At 35.2% G+C, this 20,647-nt stretch overlaps 1 protein-coding gene across 1 annotated transcript in view; it reads left to right on the top strand.

Moving 5' to 3' along the window:
- Window positions 1–19,471, top strand: part of LOC106644315 (uncharacterized) — a 54,659-nt gene extending 35,188 nt beyond the window's left edge. Inside the window, exons 4-8 of the mRNA XM_014359763.2 lie at window positions 7,524–7,723; window positions 12,362–12,569; window positions 14,673–14,906; window positions 15,582–15,892; window positions 17,882–19,471. Of these exons, the coding sequence (XP_014215249.2) occupies window positions 7,524–7,723; window positions 12,362–12,569; window positions 14,673–14,906; window positions 15,582–15,892; window positions 17,882–18,398 (1,470 nt within the window). The 3' untranslated portion in view covers window positions 18,399–19,471. The remainder of the gene's footprint in view (window positions 1–7,523; window positions 7,724–12,361; window positions 12,570–14,672; window positions 14,907–15,581; window positions 15,893–17,881) is intronic.
- The last annotated feature ends 1,176 nt before the right edge of the window (window positions 19,472–20,647 follow it).

Below are 20,647 nucleotides of genomic sequence, written 5' to 3'. Positions count from 1 at the left end.
TATGACTATCCCCACTTTAAGTTACCTGAAGACAAAAGCAGTCCATCCATGATTGCCAGCAATACATTGGGTCAACCTGTATTTCTTCAAGTTAATGATTCCAGTACTACAGTCAACCTGGACAAGAAGGTATGATTTTAATAAGTTTAACTAATTTTTGTATTTCGTTTAGTTAGTTAAAACGTTGTGATACTCCATTTTTTTTTAAGAACGACTTTGTCGAGCAGCTGGATTGCACACAATTCACCTCAAGTGAAATTATTGTTAAGGTGAGTTCTGATTTTACTTTTCCATTTGGTTAGCTTAAGGCATGAAAGAATGAGCGAATAAGTGTCATCCAAGCTCACTACTTAATTATGTCAAGTACATTTTAAAAAACTACTAAATTAAAAATGATTAAGTTCTTTTCCACCGAAAAAAACATTGCTATTCTTAAATTAACTTTATTATTTTTACAGCTTGTTGGTGGGGACATTATAGTTGAGGCAGAACAAAAAGAACAGCACGGTGGTGAAAATGGTCCTTTAAACTTGAATAAGACGTTTCATAATGTCTCCGACCTATACGATTTGGAAAAGGCCAAGGCATGGCTTGATTTAGATAAAGTCTTAACTTTGTATGCTCCTCGAAAGGACAAAAAAGCAGTTGATGAAGAAAGTCCTAGCGACATGGAAGAAAGTGGTAAATCACTTATCAATGTAGGAAAGGAAATTCAAAAAGAGAATTAATTAAAAAATGTGAATAAATCATTTAATATACTAAAAATTAGGCTGCATATCAAAAGCACTAAATAGCCTGTTTTTTGACATGTCGCGAGCGCCAAATGAAACCTTTCGAAAGTACTAAATAATATCTTTCAAAAGCGCTAAATGGAATACAAAATGAATACATGTATGCAAAGTGTATCCTAGCATAAATTTGGTAGTTCTTAAATGTACGTAGTGATCGTTTCGCAGTTCTTGAGCAAGCTTTGTTTTATCGATTGTGCACTCATAATGTCTAATTTTTTACTACTACGACTAATAAAGGAAATACTTGTCTAATTTATAAAAGAAGATCATTTTCCACAAGAGGCTGTGTATTCTTGTTAGTTAGTATCAACATGAAGAAAAATAATTAATAAACAATTTACTTTTTTCATGAAATAAACAAAAAAGTATTATTTGCTATTAATATGCTCCTTGTGACAGGTGGGACTGAAAAAAATTCTTTTGGTTGTTAAATATTTTTTATTGTTGAAATAAACACTTGTAATCTATCATTGTCTATCTGATGTTGTGTATTCTTATAAGTAATAGTATCGATATCTTTTCCCCTGCAAGTGGAGTTGTTTCAAATTGCTGCACGAAGCAAATACTGATTCTTATAACTAATTAAAAATGAAATTCAATTTACAAATTGGCTGACGATAATCATACTTTAACAAAATAATGTACAGTCTTGTGTGAGATCCTAATGTTGCTATATATTCAAGTCATGTTACACGATATTACGATTTGCCATATGGGTACGGCTGAACCCTCAATATCTGCTTTGTTGGATCTACTGATCTAATTTCATGCGTGTAATACCTTATTCTATATGTTTTCGTGTTAACGTGTAAATCAAATTCTAACATACGTAGAATTAATTAGAATTACTTAATTACATTCCTTCACAAATGATTTTATGAATGTACGAATGAGATTGATCCCTGCGAAATGTTCCCTGGAGCTTGTACGATAAAACTTTTAACTCCGACTAAATGACACCAATTTTAATTATAAAACAAACGCACCAAAACAAGAAAGCTTCGTACTAGTTGATAGTTTTTAACGATACATTGTAATATGAGTAAATACCTGTAACTTCAATAAATCACGTTCGAGGAGAGCATCAGCGTATCCAATTTCAATAATTATTAATTTGAACGCACTCGTACAATGAAACGATGGTTGAACTAATGAAAGTTTGAACAGCAGTTTCTAAAAAAAGTGTACAACGAGTTTGCATTCTACAATGCTTCAAATTCGTAGTTACAATCATTTTTTTTTCTTCCATGGTCTCATTGGTGTCCTAATTAAAACATTATTTTTTCCAAGGCTAGTACAGAAATGCACCACTTTCAATTAATATTCCACGTTGAGTACCAGAATAAAATAACATCTGGAACCACATAGACGCAGACATCCTCGATTGTCCAAAACGACGCAGTAAATAATCAACTATCATGCTATTTCTCGAGAACAAAAAAAAAGAAGAAAAAGGCCCAGAAACATTCACAGAGATCCTCGATATCAAGACGAAATCAGCGCGACTCCAACTTCTACGTAGTCCCAGGGCGTGCGCGTTCACGGTTCCGAGGATATCGCAAACTCCCAACTCTCCTCGGATTACCCTTTCGCGCAAAATGAATCCCGCAAGTACGGAGGATCCCTACCCTCGAGAAAACTTTGAACCGCTCGCCAACTTGATTTCCCGCGATCTACCCTACCCAGTCGTATTGTTATTCAGGCCAGCACAACTTCCCGCGCGATCCACCCTCTCCTATCTCCACTCGATGGAAAACTGGCGCATTCTTTCCCGGAAAGCCCCCCCCCCTGGATTTCCCATGTTGGAGTGAAAAAAAGCTTTTCATCGACGTCCCCTGAGCCCACAGATCCGTCGCACCGCGTCAGCGTTTTCTCCACTATCCGTCCAGATAGAGGTAGCAAGACGACACAAGACAGGTAGACAATGAAAGAACATATAAGAACCCGTGCGTTGACAAAACAGCTAGTAGGGAAAACGAAACGAGGCTGAGAGGAGTTGGATGGGGGTAACGACGTCAACGAAAAAAAAGAATGCAGCCGCCTACACGAGGAGAGACAAAAAGTAGCGACACCCTTCGGCTAGTTGCACCGAGAGGGATGTTAAAAGCCAGTAGAGGATCAGGGGGGGGGAGTGAAAGCGTGTTACACGGGAGTTCGGAGTGGAATTCGGGAGCGAGTGTGTCGGGGGACGAAAGTCGTTGCCGAAAGCTAACGCAATTACAGGCCACTCGATGGCTCCCTCTTTCGCTCTCTCACCCCCCGAGAAAGCCAGACTTGGTTCCAATTTTGCTCTCGTGTTCGGCTTTTATTATTCCTCCTCTTTTTTTTAATTCCTCGTTAGAGTCCTTTCGGGGAGGAGGTGGGGCGAGTATGGGTGCTGGAATGTGTGCGCGGGTTTGGGTCGAAGCAGAGGACGGTGCCTCTTTGTACTTGCTTTTAGCTTTTGCGCGTATCGATGGGGATTCTTCTGAGCCGAGAGTATTACGTTTGGGAATTCCAGTGATGTCCGCCGAGTGGGGGGAAAAATTTAGTATTACATGGATGAAGGTTTTTCGCGTAGTTCATTGCGGTAATTGGATTTTCGTTCCTTTTGGGGAGTTGACTTTTAGTGAATGGAAATTTTGTATGCCTGATGATTGTCTGAGTGCAAGTCATGGAAATTAAAACTAAGATCGTACACAACAGATACGATCACTTGAATACAAAATTTATACTCTGGTTGCTCGTTTTACGTTCACAAATCATGCACTGATCCGATCATACATTTTCTATACTAAAGATTGGGTTAGTAGACATAAACTATACTTTAAATTCAGTCTTACTTGGTAAAAAATAAATAGAAAAGTTTCGATGAAATCTCATTTCTGGATATTACGTTCGATTTTCATGAAAAAAAAAAAATTGTTATGTTAGGTACTAAAAGCCTTTGTCAACTTAAGGATTTATAGAATTATCAGTTAATGTAGACCAGGAGATAAAAAAGAAATTTAAACAAAACACTCAAACTACCAAGTTCTACTCATTTAGCTTTCGGAAGTATACAGAAGAAGTGTTTTTTAGTACCGGGAAGCTGTTTTTTTTCTTTTTTTTTTTTTTTTTTTCTTTTATTTTTTCTTTTCTTTTTCACTGTCATCGTTACAAAATTTCTACTGAAAAAATAAATGTTATCATAGTTTTTATTTTTTTTAAGTGAAAAAACAAAAGCAAAAATTAAATCATTCTTGGAGAAAACTCACTTGTTTAAAAAAACAAAAGCACAACACTTGTACTTGAAAAGGAGGTGTAAAAATTAATGCATCGTAGAATGTATATATGAAAAAACCTATAACAAATGTTCCGTTTTCATCCCCGATTTTTAATATAAAAAATTTTTTTGAGGTTTTTTTGTAATCAGGTATATTTTACTCACAATGTTATAAAAATCATGAAAATTAGTTTCAATGAAGATGATACTGTTTCTCTCTACAATTTATACGTGATTATTATATCCATACATATCATCTATATAGGTTCAAACCTAATATGTGAATTAGGGAAAAAGCCTGAAAAAAAATTTTTAATTGCAAAAATAGCGACAAAAACAGGATGTTTTTATGGATATCCTCTCATATATTAATATTTAAATACGTTTATTGTTATCAAGAAAGTCATCAGAATTTTAAAAAATACGAACTTAATTATACGTCCCATACATATGTTGATAAGAAATAAACTTAACTTGGTATTAAAAAAAAATTCATTTGATATTTTGTTTTAAACATTTCAGGCTCGAACTTTTCAAGAAAGATAAAGTGATTTTTCTCGAGCTATAAATTAAGTCCTGTTTTATTTCTGTCCCTTTTGAATCGGGAGAAGACTCGCTGGCTTCCTCGCGCCAGTTCTTCCAGGCTAGCTACCTTGAGCTGCTCGAGTTCAAAAGGCTGGGGCTCATTCAAGTCGACAGCGTATATAATATGTACGTGTACAGTTTCTTAGAAAGTACGGAGAATTCGAGAAAAGTCTGAATAGTACCTAGAAAAGAAGTTATTTAAGATGAAAGAAATCAGTGGAAAAATATACCTGGCACTGGAGAGCACTTTATTCTGAGCCATATGCCGTGTTTTTTTCTATTGAATGTTCGGAGGATTCAATGAATAATTTAAAACTATTGTCTTTGCCTGACCATTGGGATTAAAATCATAGTGTTTCTTGCTATGAGTTCTTACACGGTGGATATGTTACTGAAAAATAATTTTTATTTTACTTGGACTGTGACGCAGAAGATTAAAAAGTATTAAGCACTTGTTTCTTATTGTTTTATGTACAAATATGCAGTGCATAAGATCTAAAAATTGAAGGTATGTAACGTCATTACATAAAAGTGATAAATTTTTGTGTTTTCATACAAAAAACTTATATAAAGTAAGATACACCGAGAAGACACATGAACAAATATACCAATTATTATGATAGAATTAGTTTTCCAACTGCGAAAATTCTGGCTAGCTCGAAATAAAATAAGGTGATAGAGTTAATACTTGGTAATGAAATGACACAGAATTTAAAAACTATAAATGTCAGCAAAAGCCTTCAAGAAACGGCAAAAATGACCAAAACATGTTTTTCGTGTCTAGAAACTGAAAAATCGCACATTAAAAAGTATTAGGTAAACAAGATGCAATATTTTTATACGAACGAAATAAGCTGCGTTAGCTTTAAGTCGGTTCAGCCATTTTCTCACAAATCGCAAAAAACTGCCAATTTGAGCCATTTTTTCGAAACTCTATAACTCGCGCTGTATACAATATTTAGAGCTCAAATTTGGTCACAAGGTAGATATAATAAAGGTAGATATAAACATAGTCCTTAACATACACACGAAATTTCAGCTCGATTGATTAAAAAACTTTTGTGAACTACAGCAAAAATCGAAAAAAAATCCTCTCCAAAAATGGTCATAAAAAGTTGTTAGACAACGTCAGTAAATTTTTTAAACGTATTTCTCTTCTTCTATCTTTACTCTACAAGTTCTTAAAACGCCATTTGTGTTTACCAATTAGAATTATTTTAAAGATCGATTGCAAAAAACGGCTTTTTGCGCTGCAGCCAGTGGTATCGATGGGTTGCCAAGCCACCGCTGGAGGCTACGTCCACTACTAGTCAGTAAAAACAAACGGCGTTTTAAGTACTTTTAGAGCAAATGTAGACGAAGAGAAATACGTTTGAAAAATGTACCTATGTTAGCTAACACCATTTTTTATGACCATTTTTGGAGAGGACCTTTTTTCGGTTTTTACTGTGGTTCGCGAAAAGTTTAAAGACCGATCAAGCTAAACGATTGTGTATATGTTAAGAGCAATAATATCTACCTTGCGACCAAATTTCAGCTCTAAATACTGTATAGAACGCGAGTTATGGAGCTCCAAAAAAATGTCTCAAAATGACAGTTTTTTGCAATTTGCGAAAAAACAGCTCTACTGATTTAAAACCAACGTGGTTCATTTTGTTTGTATTAAAATTGCGCACTTTTTTTACCAACACTTTTTTATGTACCATTCTGCAGTTTTCTTCTAGGAGTAAAAAACTTGTTTTGGCTATTTTTGCCATTTTTTGGGAGCTTTTGCTGACATTTATATTTTTAAAATTATACGTCAATTGAAACTACTACCCTTTTTTTGGAGCTGGTAAGAATTTTCGGGATATCGATATGATTTTTAGCAAATTCTACCATGTATAAATATTGATTTCTCGTTTTTGTACCACTTTCACATTTAAAAATGTTTGGTGTTTTTAAAATTTTTTATTTATTCAATGATATAAATCCACACAGTTATTTAAATTTATCAATAATAGAAACTGATTATTAAATATTATTCTTAGAATATGTTGTTCCCATTCATATTAATCGATATAATAATAAAGGATTATTTGGAGCATACATAACATCAATGCATTTTGACGTATTCAAAAGGCCATGGTTACAACATATGATTGGAATCGTTCTATTTCTCGTTCCGTCAAGTGTATAATATTTTTACTGAACCTACCGTGAAACGTGAATTTTTCTATTGAAAAAGAATCGTCGACTCTCTGGTGTGATACTGTACTATTATTTAATGTGTCACGGTAAAAGTTTCCGACTTCCTCCAAAGTTGGAATCAAGACAAGTGACAGGTTCGGTTCTTGACACTTTAAGTACAAAGCTGACCATCCCAACTAAATAGAAAAAAACCAACGGTACCCGAGTCCGAGGTTTCATGCTCACCGTCAGATCAGTATCAATTAGGCATCGTGTCTTGAAGGCAAAATAACCCTTTTAAGTACTTGGTTACAAATTAAAAAGGCCCAACTAGAGTCACAACATAAATTACCAAAGGGCCAGCACTTCCAACGGGACAATAATTTTGTTTCCAACCTTAAACTTTATGAAAAAAAAAATTAAAAGATGTATTTCAAGATATACTTATATCATAATATATCTGACGAAAGGATGTCCACGTAAAGTATAACGTTAGAACTAGAAAAATAATTTTTTTTCTTCCTTTTACGTCCCAAAGCCAACATCTCACTAATTGAGCAGCAATTCAATGGAACATTAAATTATTTTTGTAAGATTCTTACTACCGCTACCATCACTAGTTAACCTTTCCACTGGTAAGTCACGAATGTCCTAAACCAAGTCAGACAGCCGTCTACGGAAAAAAAGTCTAACCAAAAAATCGAATCGACTCCATTTCCTTAATTTTTTTACAGCCGGAAGACTACCCAAGCTTAAAGGGTGGCTTAGAAGAGCACCTAAACATGCTGATTCGAGGGGAGGAGCCAGTCGCCGGGGGTCCCATGGCAGTGATACCTTCCGATCACCATGGCTCACCGAGTTTGCCGCAACTGCCGCTGCTTGATCAGGCTCTGAGGCTCACGCACGCCGAGTGGCTGCCCGTCACCAAAACTAGGTAAGCCCATTCATCAATTTTATACCTACGTCGTTGTATTTTTGAGACAATGGTGTGGAATGGCCAAAAATATTCTAACGATGCATCAAAGTTGATTTAACAACTTCTCCAGGTGCATCGATCACAGATGGTTAATCAAAAGTCAATTTTTTTTTTTTTCAAAACTTGTGTCAACCTGTATATCAGAACAAATTTTTAGGGAACATTATGACCTCGTTCATCAATTAATTCATCAATATGCTTCAATTTCGGTGATGAATTCCTCATTTGAGGGAGACATTTTTAAAAACTTACAAAGAGGTAATAACTGCCGGAGGCTAAATCAGGAAGATGTCGCTTACGCGTCATGGTTGACTCAAGATACAGCGTATAGGTTTGGTGAAACAGAGCTCATTATTCTTCCTTAGTGGGCACTATTTTTTCAAAACTTTGTCCTTCAAACGCACTGGTAAAATGCTGTATGGTATTCATCTCTCGTTTTCAAGAGAGTTGATGAACATTATACCATATGCATCTCATTTTTTAATACTTTGGAGTTCTTTTACCATTTTCGGTCCATTTAGACAACGTGGTAACGGATTTATTTATCATCCATTGTCACATATGTGTCACATGAAAAAATCTTTTTTATTTTGCCTTAACTACTGTATACTTTGCTTTGAATCATGATTACGTTGATGTTTTCTGTAAATAGTACAGCAGATGGTACAATGTTGGAACAGAGTTTTCTCGTGAGCAAACGTTTACACAAAATAGTAAAAACACTATCTTCTCTTGTCTTCAAGGTGTCAGATATCTCAAGCAACTTTATTTTACGGTCTTTCAAAATGATTTAGTACCCTTTTTTATATCCTTTTTTGCATTTAAAATGAGTAAACCACTTCTGTATTATTCGTCCCAAAGGAGCAGAGTTCAAATTCTATCAAACTTTTGTCTTGTTTGAACGGTACATCATCCAATTAAAAAGCAACACTGAACTGTAAACATATGAAATTTAGATGCTCCAACTGTTGTGAAAGTTAAAAAATTAACGTCACTAATAATACTATAACTTATAAAGTAACAGATGGAACGTCATCAAATTCAAATACCATTTTTATTTGTACTAAGTGGTGTGATGTAATAATATGCACTAATCGAGTGATGTAGCTACACATGGTCATAATGTACGTTGGTATTCTGTTAAGTATCTAAACACATGTTAAAGCAGTGGATTCAGATTTTTTCTCGCTACCCCTTAACTGTTCATATAACAGCAGGAATCACGAGAACTGCCGACCATCGGAGCATAATTATACAATGGTAAATATTTTTTCCACCCACCAGTGTAAAAAGTACCTTTCCACCCGGATAATGTCTTTCGCAGGAGGATTTCAAATCAATCCTCGAGCGGCTCACACGTACACGGGCTCTTTTTCGTTTGCCACAGTAATCATACGCTCGGCACATCGCTAAATTTCAAAAGTAGATTAAAGCGCAGACCCGCGATCGATCAAACAAACGAAAAAACTTGGCTCATCATCCCCCGGTCAGTCGTACCCTCGGCTGACCGTGCAGTGCAAGAATTCCGTGTGAACAGCCACTGGGTGGTGAAAATAAAAGAAATGCGCGGACGAAACTCGAGGGATGAAAATGAAAAAGTCGGGAGTGGTACGTAATCGCGTTGCAAGTTCTGCACCGAGCGAAGAAGAAAAAGTCGGAAGCGAGTAGAAATTGATCTCGCTGGGTGCACCCTCACACGCTCGCGGGCAGAGCTATCCGCACTGTATGACGGTGGGAGAAAAAACGGCGAGTGGTTCCATTGATTTACCGGCGATCTGGTTGGCGCTTTTGATCGCGTGGTCATTAGCTCTCGGGAATCGGATGGGAGAAGGGGAAATAAGTTTTTCTTCGTTAATAGAGAGAATTCGTATCGGAGTTGAATTTTTTCCTTTTGGTTTGGCCATTGGGTGGTACACACGGACACACCGTTCGTTGATACAACTCACACACATGATTCCGTGCCAAAGTTGTATTGGCTTTCGAGTGCGCTGTACGAGCTCGACCGCACACGTGGGTCTTACTGTAATGATTCGCAGGATTACCAGGGTATAATCATCCACTTTTTTTCATTACGCTGAAAATCGTTTCTGAGGCACGGAATGAAAGTAAATTGCGTTATTTCTCGATGTCGCAGTTAAAATATCCTTTGATCCGCTTTTGTGGGATTCTGATTGCAAAGGTATTAGAATCGAGAGGTGTAATACGGGAATCTCTGATGACCATTTATTAGTGTTGATTGCAACTAGGATTTAATGACTAATGATCAATTATTGTAGGGTTGTGTTAGAAGTTCTTGCACGTGATTGTTGTTAAATTTTAATTAGGACTGAAATAAAATTGCAGGATTAATTGATGATGCACTTACAGAAAGAATTACTAGTTGGGTCAGTGCCAGTCATAGTTAATGACCATGCACTAGATTAATTAATTGTTAATGATTGAGTACTTGCTTATATGTTTATCCAACAACAGTTGATGGTAGTCAATATGATACGTGATGCTATCGACACCATTATTTTTGGGTTCAATTCAATCCTCAATGTTTTTAGACGAAACAACAAGTGATAAATAATTTTAGGTGCATTAAATTTTCCTTTGAATACTGTCCTTTGGAAGCTATGACTATTTCACGCAATAAATGAATTGCATGAGGTTATGAACATTTAATTTTCGAGACAATTAGTTCGTTGATCCATTTTTTATATCTTTCCACTACGAGACACATCATGTGACAATTTGCTTTGAATCATATGAAACGAATTAATGACCATTAGATAGCGTATTTGCTACAAGGTACTGAAAGTAAGTATCAGTTACGGTGTTTTGCTCACTCTTAACCTTATTTTTTGTTGATTCAAACCTTTGTTATTAATTAAAGCCCCTTTTAAACAGAAACTGTAAAAAATAATTTATCATCTTGGATTCAAAGACAATGCTTAAGTTGGAAAATTTTACTTTACCTCATACACCTTATCACTGTACTTCATGACATGTAACATCACGCGATCGAGTGGATATGGAAACTTGATCGCGACTAATCGAAAAACAAACTAGGTATAACTGAACACCCTAACGACTGGCTGTAAAAGGACAGCAAAGAAGTTAACTGGTCTAAAGATTCCTCGAGAATAGTAGGTCTTATACTATTTTTGATAAAAAGCTGAAAATATTATTAAGAATGAGTAGATATAATATAATGTACTGATAATGTTTATGACTAGCACTAGTTTGCTCGAGTTTGGTACCCATTGTGATGTTCATAACAATTTTAGTAATCCCATTTATTCAGAGTCCTGACACGATGAAAACCAAAAAATGTTTCTGCATGAGTAGAATGGTAAATTGACGCAATTCTGTAAAACTGATGTATCATTTTTAATTAAAAAAAAAAATTAGTAATAATAATCATGGTGTGTACGCCTTTTCCATCATCTCTGTTGAATGTATGGATGCGTAAATACATTTTGAAATGGAAATTTTCGTGAAAGTTGCGTCAAAGTTAATCGCACAAATTAACATAGTATATTCTGCGAAGCGCTGACGATATTTACTTTTGATAATATGAAACAGGCGTCACTCAACTTGCGATAATCTTTTTGATATCTGAATTTTGCGAAACGTACGATATTTTTTAAATGCACTGGATTACGGCAGATTTATTTCATCACGGAAAAACTCTTTTTATTCGATCGTTCATTTTAATTTTCATTGGTATTCTTGCGAATTATGTATTAAAAAAAAAACGTTGAAACTGACACGTTATGAATTTCAACTTTTTAATGCCAAACTTAAAAAATACGCTTCACATAAAATGTCACGTCTAGCTTGATTTTTCCTCAAATGTTGTACTACATTATACATCGAATTAGTATACTCTTTATCTCTGATAAATAATTTATTTGTGACAGCTTATGAAAGCCTATATTTTTCTAACGTATTTACAAAGCACGAACTTGAAAAAAATATGATTCTTGCACCACCGCCAAGTTTTTATCATACAGTCTTATTTTTGCCTCTTTAAATGTCATGGACATTGGAATCGAATGTAAATCAACAAACTTTTTTCTTAAATCATGTGAATTTTTTTCAGTTAACTTTACTTGTTTGCAAGGTATATATAATTTGTAAAATTTGATTAAAAAAGTTTAAAGCATCAAATATAGGGTGTGTTTCTACTAGTTCCATCAAGTTTCCCCAATTGTTACTTGAAAATAATGCTCTTACTCAATTTGAGTTATAGTGGGATTCGAGCTTACTTTGATTCTTGAAACGATTTTATTTTAAAATCTGTATGCAATATTGTTAAATACAATGTACAAATGTACGAAAAACAGAAAAAGTTGTCCTAGACCTGTCAGCCTTTTTTACTCTAAACGAAAATTTAGATGGTTAAAAAAATCGTTTCACATTATATTTTAAGAAAAATTATCAATGAAGAAAAATTGATTAATCTGGAAAAAAACTTAGACTATGAACCATGAATAAATGCACTAAGTGCATCTTGCAAGAAAAACAGAGTATTTTACAAAAACAAAATTTACTACTACAATGACTTTTGCAAAAAAAAAAAGAAAAAATATGTCTAATATGTTTCAGATTTAAATTTTTTGTATATTCAGCGTACTATGACGAGAGGGTGGGTAGTGGTACCGGTGCAAGTCGTAATCCAGGCGGCCCAGGTGTCGTCAGAGTTATTGGTGCTACGAAGACGAGAGGACCCGAGAGGGTCTGGTGTAGGCTGTGGTATTTGATCAAGGATTCGGACAACATTACCACTTCGATTACCGTAGCAGCGAAAGTTAAGGTAAGTTTTGGGAAATTTTTTTTTTTTGCAAATCTTAAGTGAGTATGGAATACGGAACTGAATAAAAATATTTCTGCTTATAAAACTTGTAACTAATTTCTCATTGAATACTTTAAAATCTTTATGGGCTGACAATAATCCTAATTTACAATAATCCATGACTGCAGTAAGCGATTGAGCAAGTAAATATTTTAATGAAATATTAATCAAAGCTAGTTAGAGGTAATTTGCATCAAAGTATAAATGTCAAGTAGAAACAATCGATTTTAGTCAGACGCGTTACGTCTAGGTATTAGAAAAAAGGCACACTTGTGAGCCGTCTGTCTTTTATATAGTTTAAAATAATTACAATAAGATTTAAGTATATTTTTTTACACTAGCCGCTGTATTTTTTAGCAAATCTTAAGTGAGTACGGAATACGGAACTGAATAAAAATATTTCTGCTTATAAAACTTGTAACTAATTTCTCATTGAATACTTTAAAATCTTTATGGGCTGACAATAATCCTAATTTACAATAATCCATGACTGCAGTAAGCGATTGAGCAAGTAAATATTTTAATGAAATATTAATCAAAGCTAGTTAGAGGTAATTTGCATCAAAGTATAAATGTCAAGTAGAAACAATCGATTTTAGTCAGACGCGTTACGTCTAGGTATTAGAAAAAAGGCACACTTGTGAGCCGTCTGTCTTTTATATAGTTTAAAATAATTACAATAAGATTTAAGTATATTTTTTTACACTAGCCGCTGTATTTTTTAGCAAATCTTAAGTGAGTACGGAATACGGAACTGAATAAAAATATTTCTGCTTATAAAACTTGTAACTAATTTCTCATTGAATACTTTAAAATCTTTATGGGCTGACAATAATCCTAATTTACAATAATCCATGACTGCAGTAAGCGATTGAGCAAGTAAATATTTTAATGAAATATTAATCAAAGCTAGTTAGAGGTAATTTGCATCAAAGTATAAATGTCAAGTAGAAACAATCGATTTTAGTCAGACGCGTTACGTCTAGGTATTAGAAAAAAGGCACACTTGTGAGCCGTCTGTCTTTTATATAGTTTAAAATAATTACAATAAGATTTAAGTATATTTTTTTACACTAGCCGCTGTATTTTTTAGCAAATCTTAAGTGAGTACGGAATACGGAACTGAATAAAAATATTTCTGCTTATAAAACTTGTAACTAATTTCTCATTGAATACTTTAAAATCTTTATGGACTGACAATAATCCTAATTTATAATAATCCTTGACTGCAGTAAGCGATTGAGCAAGTAAATATTTTAATGAAATATTAATCAAAGCTAGTTAGAGGTAATTTGCATCAAAGTATTAATGTCAAGTAGAAACAATCAATTTTAGTCAGACGCGTTACGCCTAGATATTAGAAAAAAGGCATACTTGTGAGCCGTCTGTCTTTTATATAGTTTAAAATAATTACAATAAGATTTAAGTATCTTTTTTTACACTAGCTGCTGTAAATAAATTTTTTTTAGCAAATCTTAAGTGAGTACGGAATACGGAACTGGATAAAAATATTTCTGCTTATAAAACTTGTAACTAATTTCTCATTGAATACTTTAAAATCTTTGTGGGCTGACAATAATCCTAATTTACAATAATCCTTGACTGAAGTAAGCGATTGAGCAAGTAAACATTTTAATAAAATATTAATCAACGCTAGTTAGAGGTAGTTTGCATCAAAGTATAAACGTCAAGCAGAAACAATCGATTTTAGTCAGACACGTTACGTCTATATATTAGAAGAAAAGCAAATTTGGGAGCCGTTAGTCTTTCATGTAGTTAAAAATAATTAAAATAAGATTAAAAAGACTATTTTTTTAAACTAGCTGCAGTGGATAAATGTTTGTTTTTATGGAAATAAAATGAAACGTATGAAAATAGAAAAGACTCTTTTGAAGGAAGACAGTAGAAGTCGACAGTTTTATGGTTGAAAAACGATATAAGATCTAGTTAAAGTGCGTTGCGTCTCCAGCTTGACATAATTTCCCAATCGGGGCACATGTAAAAAAAAAAAAAAAAAATGTCCAACAAAAACTAGAAAAAGTAAAACGCAACCCACACCACTAGGTCATACGAGAGAACTGGAACCTGAAGTACAGCGCCTGTTTCGTGATATGTCCTCTGCCCAAGGAGCCCCCTTCCAAGGCAGCCGACCGAGTACCGGAGGCTGTGAGCATCGTGGCCCGGCTGACAGTCGCACCGACGAACCGCATGCTCGTCCGTAACAGGCCGGCCAATCGGCCCAAGGAACGGAAGCCCCTCGCAATCTGCGTCAAGCCGCTCCATTACGACTACAATAGGGTAAGCTCGTGCCATCCTTTTATTAGTGGCGTAGCCTTCCTCACGGACATGAATAAGGAGGCTAAGTTGCGCCAGGAAGTTTCATACCTTATTATTTTGAGAGTTGATGTTTGCTATGTTGCAAGGGTCGTTGCGGGGCTTTGTTGGGTCGGTGAACTAGTTTCGAGAGGTATGATTTGGAGGTAATAGTGGTAAACGACTTGGCTTTCGAAACCAATATTTATAGCCCGATGGCGATCAAATACTTAGCCCCTTATGTTTGGTCCTATTTTTGGTGTTTGGCTCGAGAATGTATAATAATCGAAAACATTGATAAAATTATTGTTAAGGCAAGAAATTTTGTGCATTTTTCCTTCAAAATTGCCATTAATTATTCAGATCTTGGGATACAATTTTTATTTGGCTACCAAGACTTTGAAACCGTGGTCTTAATTGAAATTTTCTTGCAACTGGTGGTGTGAAATTAAATTTTCATTCTTGATTTCGGCAATTTTTTACTTCAGACTAAAAAAGCTTAATAAAACTCGCAGGTGCCGATTATTCCCTCAATAAACGGGCCCTTATGTTTATTAGCTTCGCTTTGAATGGAGTGTGATGATCGCTCCTCGGGCAAAGAAGTACTACTTAAACAAAATAAAACCGATCGTAACAGTTGCCCAACTCTCCATGTCGCAGGTGCTGCAACTGGTCGAGTTTATTGAGCTGCACAGGATACTGGGTGCAAGCCACGTAACCCTTTACAACGACACGCTGGGCGAGGAGGCGAGCTGCGCGCTCAGGTACTACGAGGCCCAAGGCATCGTCACCGTGCTGCCCTGGCACCACCTGGACATGATATCGCAGCGCGAAATACGCACCGAGGGCCTCTTCGCGGCGCTCAACGACTGCCTCTACCGGTCGATGTATGACTACGAGTACCTCGCCCTGCTCGACCTCGACGAGTTCATCGTGCCCCGACACGAGGACACCATACTCGATCTCATAAGGTATGGAAGCTGCTACCGTTTCCGGCTTATATTTGCGAGTACAGGTGACTGTATGCACCGTGCAGTGCTTGTCTGGTGCACATTATTCTCCCTGCGTCGTCTCAGCCTCTTCTTTTCGGTCCGCTCTCCTTGCCTCTTCTCTCACCTCTCCGCCTTTCCCTTTCAGCCTACTTGTCTTTTCTCGCGAGCTTTCTTGACGCCCCTGCCCTCTCCCTCGCTCCTTCACCCTTGCATGCGTCCCTTTTGTTTTTACTCTTGACTTGCTCCAAGCTCGAGAGCTATGTCAACAATTTACAAGGTTTAGCGTAATAAAGGCTTTTTCTTCTATTTTTTTCTATTTTTTTTTTTTTTTTTTTTTTTGCCTCTTCTTTTTTGTCCAAACAAGAGTGGTGTCACCCACTCCGTCACTTGACAATTGAAATAGTGTGTTGTAGTATTTTCACGCTATGAAAACTGGGAAAAATAATAAATTTCCGGGTTTTGTCGAGCAAACTTTAGATAACAATATCTACGATTGCCGAGTTCATTATTTCGTGAGACTTGGAGCATTTTTATTCATAACATTTTGTCATCAGACTTTGAGGTAAGGTAAAAATATGGTTTTAAAAAATGAATGCACATGGAATATTTTCTTACAATTTTATTTATTTTTTAGAAACGTGTGTGTTTATCTCGATAAAAGGGACTAGCCGGGTAAGGGGCGTCAAAGCTTTTTTTTGCGCTTAAACTTTATGAACCAAAGGGTCAGTACTACAATCAGATTTTTTATGCTAAAGTTCAGGTCTCTAGATTACTCCTCGTAAGTGTAACTAGCCAAATCATGGTTTAAAATTTTTTTTTTTTTTCATTTTTTCATTTTTTCATTATTTTTGCTTCATAGTAACAAAAATTTGAAAAAATTTACAAAGATGTGCTTTTAAATAAAAAATTTACAGAAATTTTTTCCAAATTTTTGGCACTGGATTCAAATGGTCAGATACGTTCAGAATTTCAAAAAAAAATATTAGAAAAAAACCTTTATGAACGGTGTAACAAATAAATTGACAAAACTCACATTCTTTCATACCATCATAATTTTTCAGATTTTTAAAAACGGTCAAACAAATCTAAAAAAAACGGAAACTGCGGATTTTGGCATTTTTGAAAAGCTGAAAACTTCATAGTAATGGAAAAAATGTTTTTTTTATGGAATTTTTTGTTAAACTACTCGAAAAAACAGTATTATTTAAATTGTTGAACAATTTTTAAATTTTATAAAATTTTAAATTGAGTGCCAAAAATTAAAAAGAACTTTTTTTTACTTTTTATTCAAACGCGCATCTTCGTAAATTTTTTCAGAATTTTTTTGCTCTCTAAGCTGAGAAAATTGAAAATAAACTGAAAAAGAAGTCTTGACTGATCACACCTGCCAAAAGTATTCTAGAGACCTGAAATTTGTCATAAAAACATTTTTTTGTACCCCTCCCTTTAGATATACAATGTTTAAATAAAAAAATAGCTCGAGGCACTTCAACTTCCCATGCCCTTTTGTTTGCTTAAATGTCTTATTCTTTCACGGCAACGACGGCAACTGAATTAATTAAATAAGCTCGAAGTATCACCATAACAAGCTGTTAAAAATACTCATCTAACTAAAGTTAATATATTAATTAAATCATAAAAAATTATTTCTTACATTGCATATTTTGTAATTAAAAAGGTGACGTTTTTTAATGACTATTAGCATTGATGAAAAAGACAATATTAAAATTTAAATTGTATTTAATACCTACTCCTCATTTTAAAAGATTTATTGTCACGTGACTCAAACCTTTTTATTTGTTATGTGATTGGTTAGGACTAGTCACATGGTTTGTCCGTCAGGGATGATTTGTATAATAACATTTTCTTAACTATAATGAAAAAAATGTTTACTATAATAAAATAAACTATGTATAATGAAAAAAAAAAAAAAAATAAATAAGAAAACATGTATTTATGATTCCACAGATGGATGGGAAGCCGCGTCAACACGAAGACAACGGGCGCCTACTCGTTCCAAAACGCGTTCTTCTACCTCCAGTGGCCGGACGACCCCATGGTGACGACCTCGAGCCGCGCCACCGAGGCGGGCCTCGTGACGCTGCGCAAAACCCGACGACGCTCGAAGCTCCACCCGCACAAGCAACGCAGCAAATATGTCTGCCGGCCACGTGACGTCATAGAAACCGGCAACCACTTCGTCTGGGAATTCGTGCCCGGCCATGGCACCGCCAACGTACCCGCGGACGCCGCCATACTCCACCACTACAGGGTCTGCGAGTTCGGCGGCGACGATTGCGTCAAGACGGCCTCGGTCGTCGACCACACCGCCTACAAGTACCTGGATCGGCTGGCCGAGCAGGTCGAGGCCACCTGGAGGGCGCTGCGAGCTTCCTGCGACGGCCGGCTCCCCGAGCTTGAGCCCGTGCCGGGGTACAACGAGCTGTTGGCCAAGCAAACGGCGCCCGAGAGGGCGACGAGGTAGCAGCATGATCTGCCACTTGATGGTGCAGCGGGCCGCTGGACCGAGAGGGTCAGGATCGAGGAGGAGGAGGCTGTCGACGACCTCGCTGCTGTTGTACTCGGGCAGCTGGCCAACTTTACTGGTAGACCCATACTTGCGAGAACCTACTTTTATAACTACGCGAGGTAACTTTTTTTTTTTTTTTTTTTTTTTTTTACCTAGTGCGGGTTAAGATGAAGATCGTCGTTGATTTCCATGAGGATCACTACAGGGACTTCAACTGACTTTTTTTAGTTACTGGTTTCTCCGCTACTCAGAGCGTTGTGGATGGCATGGTATATTTGTATTTAATTTAGAGGGTACTTTATCATATCAGAATGTTACCAACGAGGGTTTTTTTTGTACACCCATGAAATGTCTTGTACGCTCGCGTGGGTTACTCCAAAGTTTATTTAAGCTATACATGTACCATTGTTAATAAGTTTGTACAATATCTTGAACGGTATTATTACTTTTGTATAATATATAAATAAGATAGTGGAGCGACTTTGCAATCGAAATGCAATATGTGCGATTCATTTGTAAATTCGTTTACTTTGTATACGTTGGGTTATTAAGAATACTTGCAAGTTTTGAATAAAAGTCGTAAACAGCATTTCTTCCATATGCAAAAATACTCGATGAAAACTGGTAAATCTATATTGAACGCACGGAAACAGGATGTAAGTGTACATAACACATAATCCAGTATTTTAAAGCTGTCAAAGTCATTTGAGTCAGTGAGGAGTAAACGAGATTGTTTTTTTAAAAAGTTTGGTCGAGGCAACATGAGGCACTTTTTAAGAGAGCTCGCGTACGATTATATCACACGAAATTACTCTTAATATAATTCTGACAAAAATTGTAATTGAGCGTTTAGTTTACTTTTGAAGCTAGTGTTATTATATTGGTACTGCCAAGTGAACCCAGTGACCGTCATGATTTTCGTAAGAATTTTATTTTTATTTATTTAGAGCCATCTCACGCATATTTTCTTGCGATATTTCTTGTATATGCAAATGTTACAAGCGCCTTTCAAATGCATATTTTTTATTTTTACGTGACCTCTGTATCACTCAAAAATAAGAAATAAAGAATAAGACGTCAGAATGTTAATCTTTTTTTTTCTGCAGTTAATAAAACTTTTGTAAGCATTCATTTGAATAATGTCGTTTTTAAAGCAAACAGAAAAATTTAATCCGTAAAGAAATTGTGTTTTGCGAGAGTTATTTCAAATCTACGTATAACTCATCTGTAATATTTTTTAAGTATAAATACATCTAAGATTGGAATACTTTGAAAGTTTGGCAAACAAATTACTTCGACGCCATCCATAGACTTTGAATACAAATATTTCATTTGCTCATAAAAAAAACTTTTGATTGATTGAAAACAGGAACAAGTGATAAACAGAGAGGACAAGTTCAATAAAAGACTCACTCGAGTCTGAAAAATTGATTCGAGGCCGTTAATGTGAATAGCAAATATTTTTATACCATTAGGAAACCTCGACTTTCTGTAGGAAAAAAAAAACTGTAACGAAATGAAAAAAAAAGCAAGGTAGAGGCAACGAAGGGCTGAAAGCTTGCACAAAAAATAATAAAAAGAGCTTGTAGCTCAGGTGGTTTTTCGCATTTTTTTAAGAATAACGTTTACGAGGTCCTTGATAATTTGTAGGTATTCGTACATAGGCGACACATATTTGGTGATATAAAAAGTGTACGTAAATGTGGTTAAGGACAAACGTTATCGGAGAAATGTAAAATAAAAGGCGCCACGATTTTGTGTCATAAAATCATGTAAATTATTTATTTACAGTAATTACAAGTGAAAAGATTAATGAGAAACATAAAACACAAGTTGGTTTTTTACATGAGGTAAATTATTCTACTATCATTGATAGTAAAGTATTACTTAGTCGACTAATTCTCAATTAAAATAAGTACATTTTAACAACATACGTATTTTTTTCATAAATTTAATTGAATTTGTTCATAATAAAAATGAAAAATTTATCTTGAAGAAACTTAAAATGAGATAATACAAGAATTAGAATAAAAAATGTACGAACTGGATCACGTAATCAGATGCAAGTATTTATAAGTTATAAATACCGCATGAGACCTGAGAAACTGACCACTTGTATTTTTTATTTTTTTTTCATAAACAAAATACGACTTTGTGTTAAATCACTGAGACAAAAAAAAATTCAAGTTTTTATAACCTCAATA

This window comes from Copidosoma floridanum, unplaced genomic scaffold, assembly GCF_036245765.1.
Source record: "Copidosoma floridanum isolate Cflo_tuat_1 unplaced genomic scaffold, Cflo_Japanese_pri ptg000011l, whole genome shotgun sequence".
Taxonomy (NCBI): domain Eukaryota; kingdom Metazoa; phylum Arthropoda; class Insecta; order Hymenoptera; family Encyrtidae; genus Copidosoma; species Copidosoma floridanum.
The sequence above is the reverse complement of the archived record's forward strand: the minus strand, read 5'-3'. Positions and strand labels throughout refer to the sequence as shown.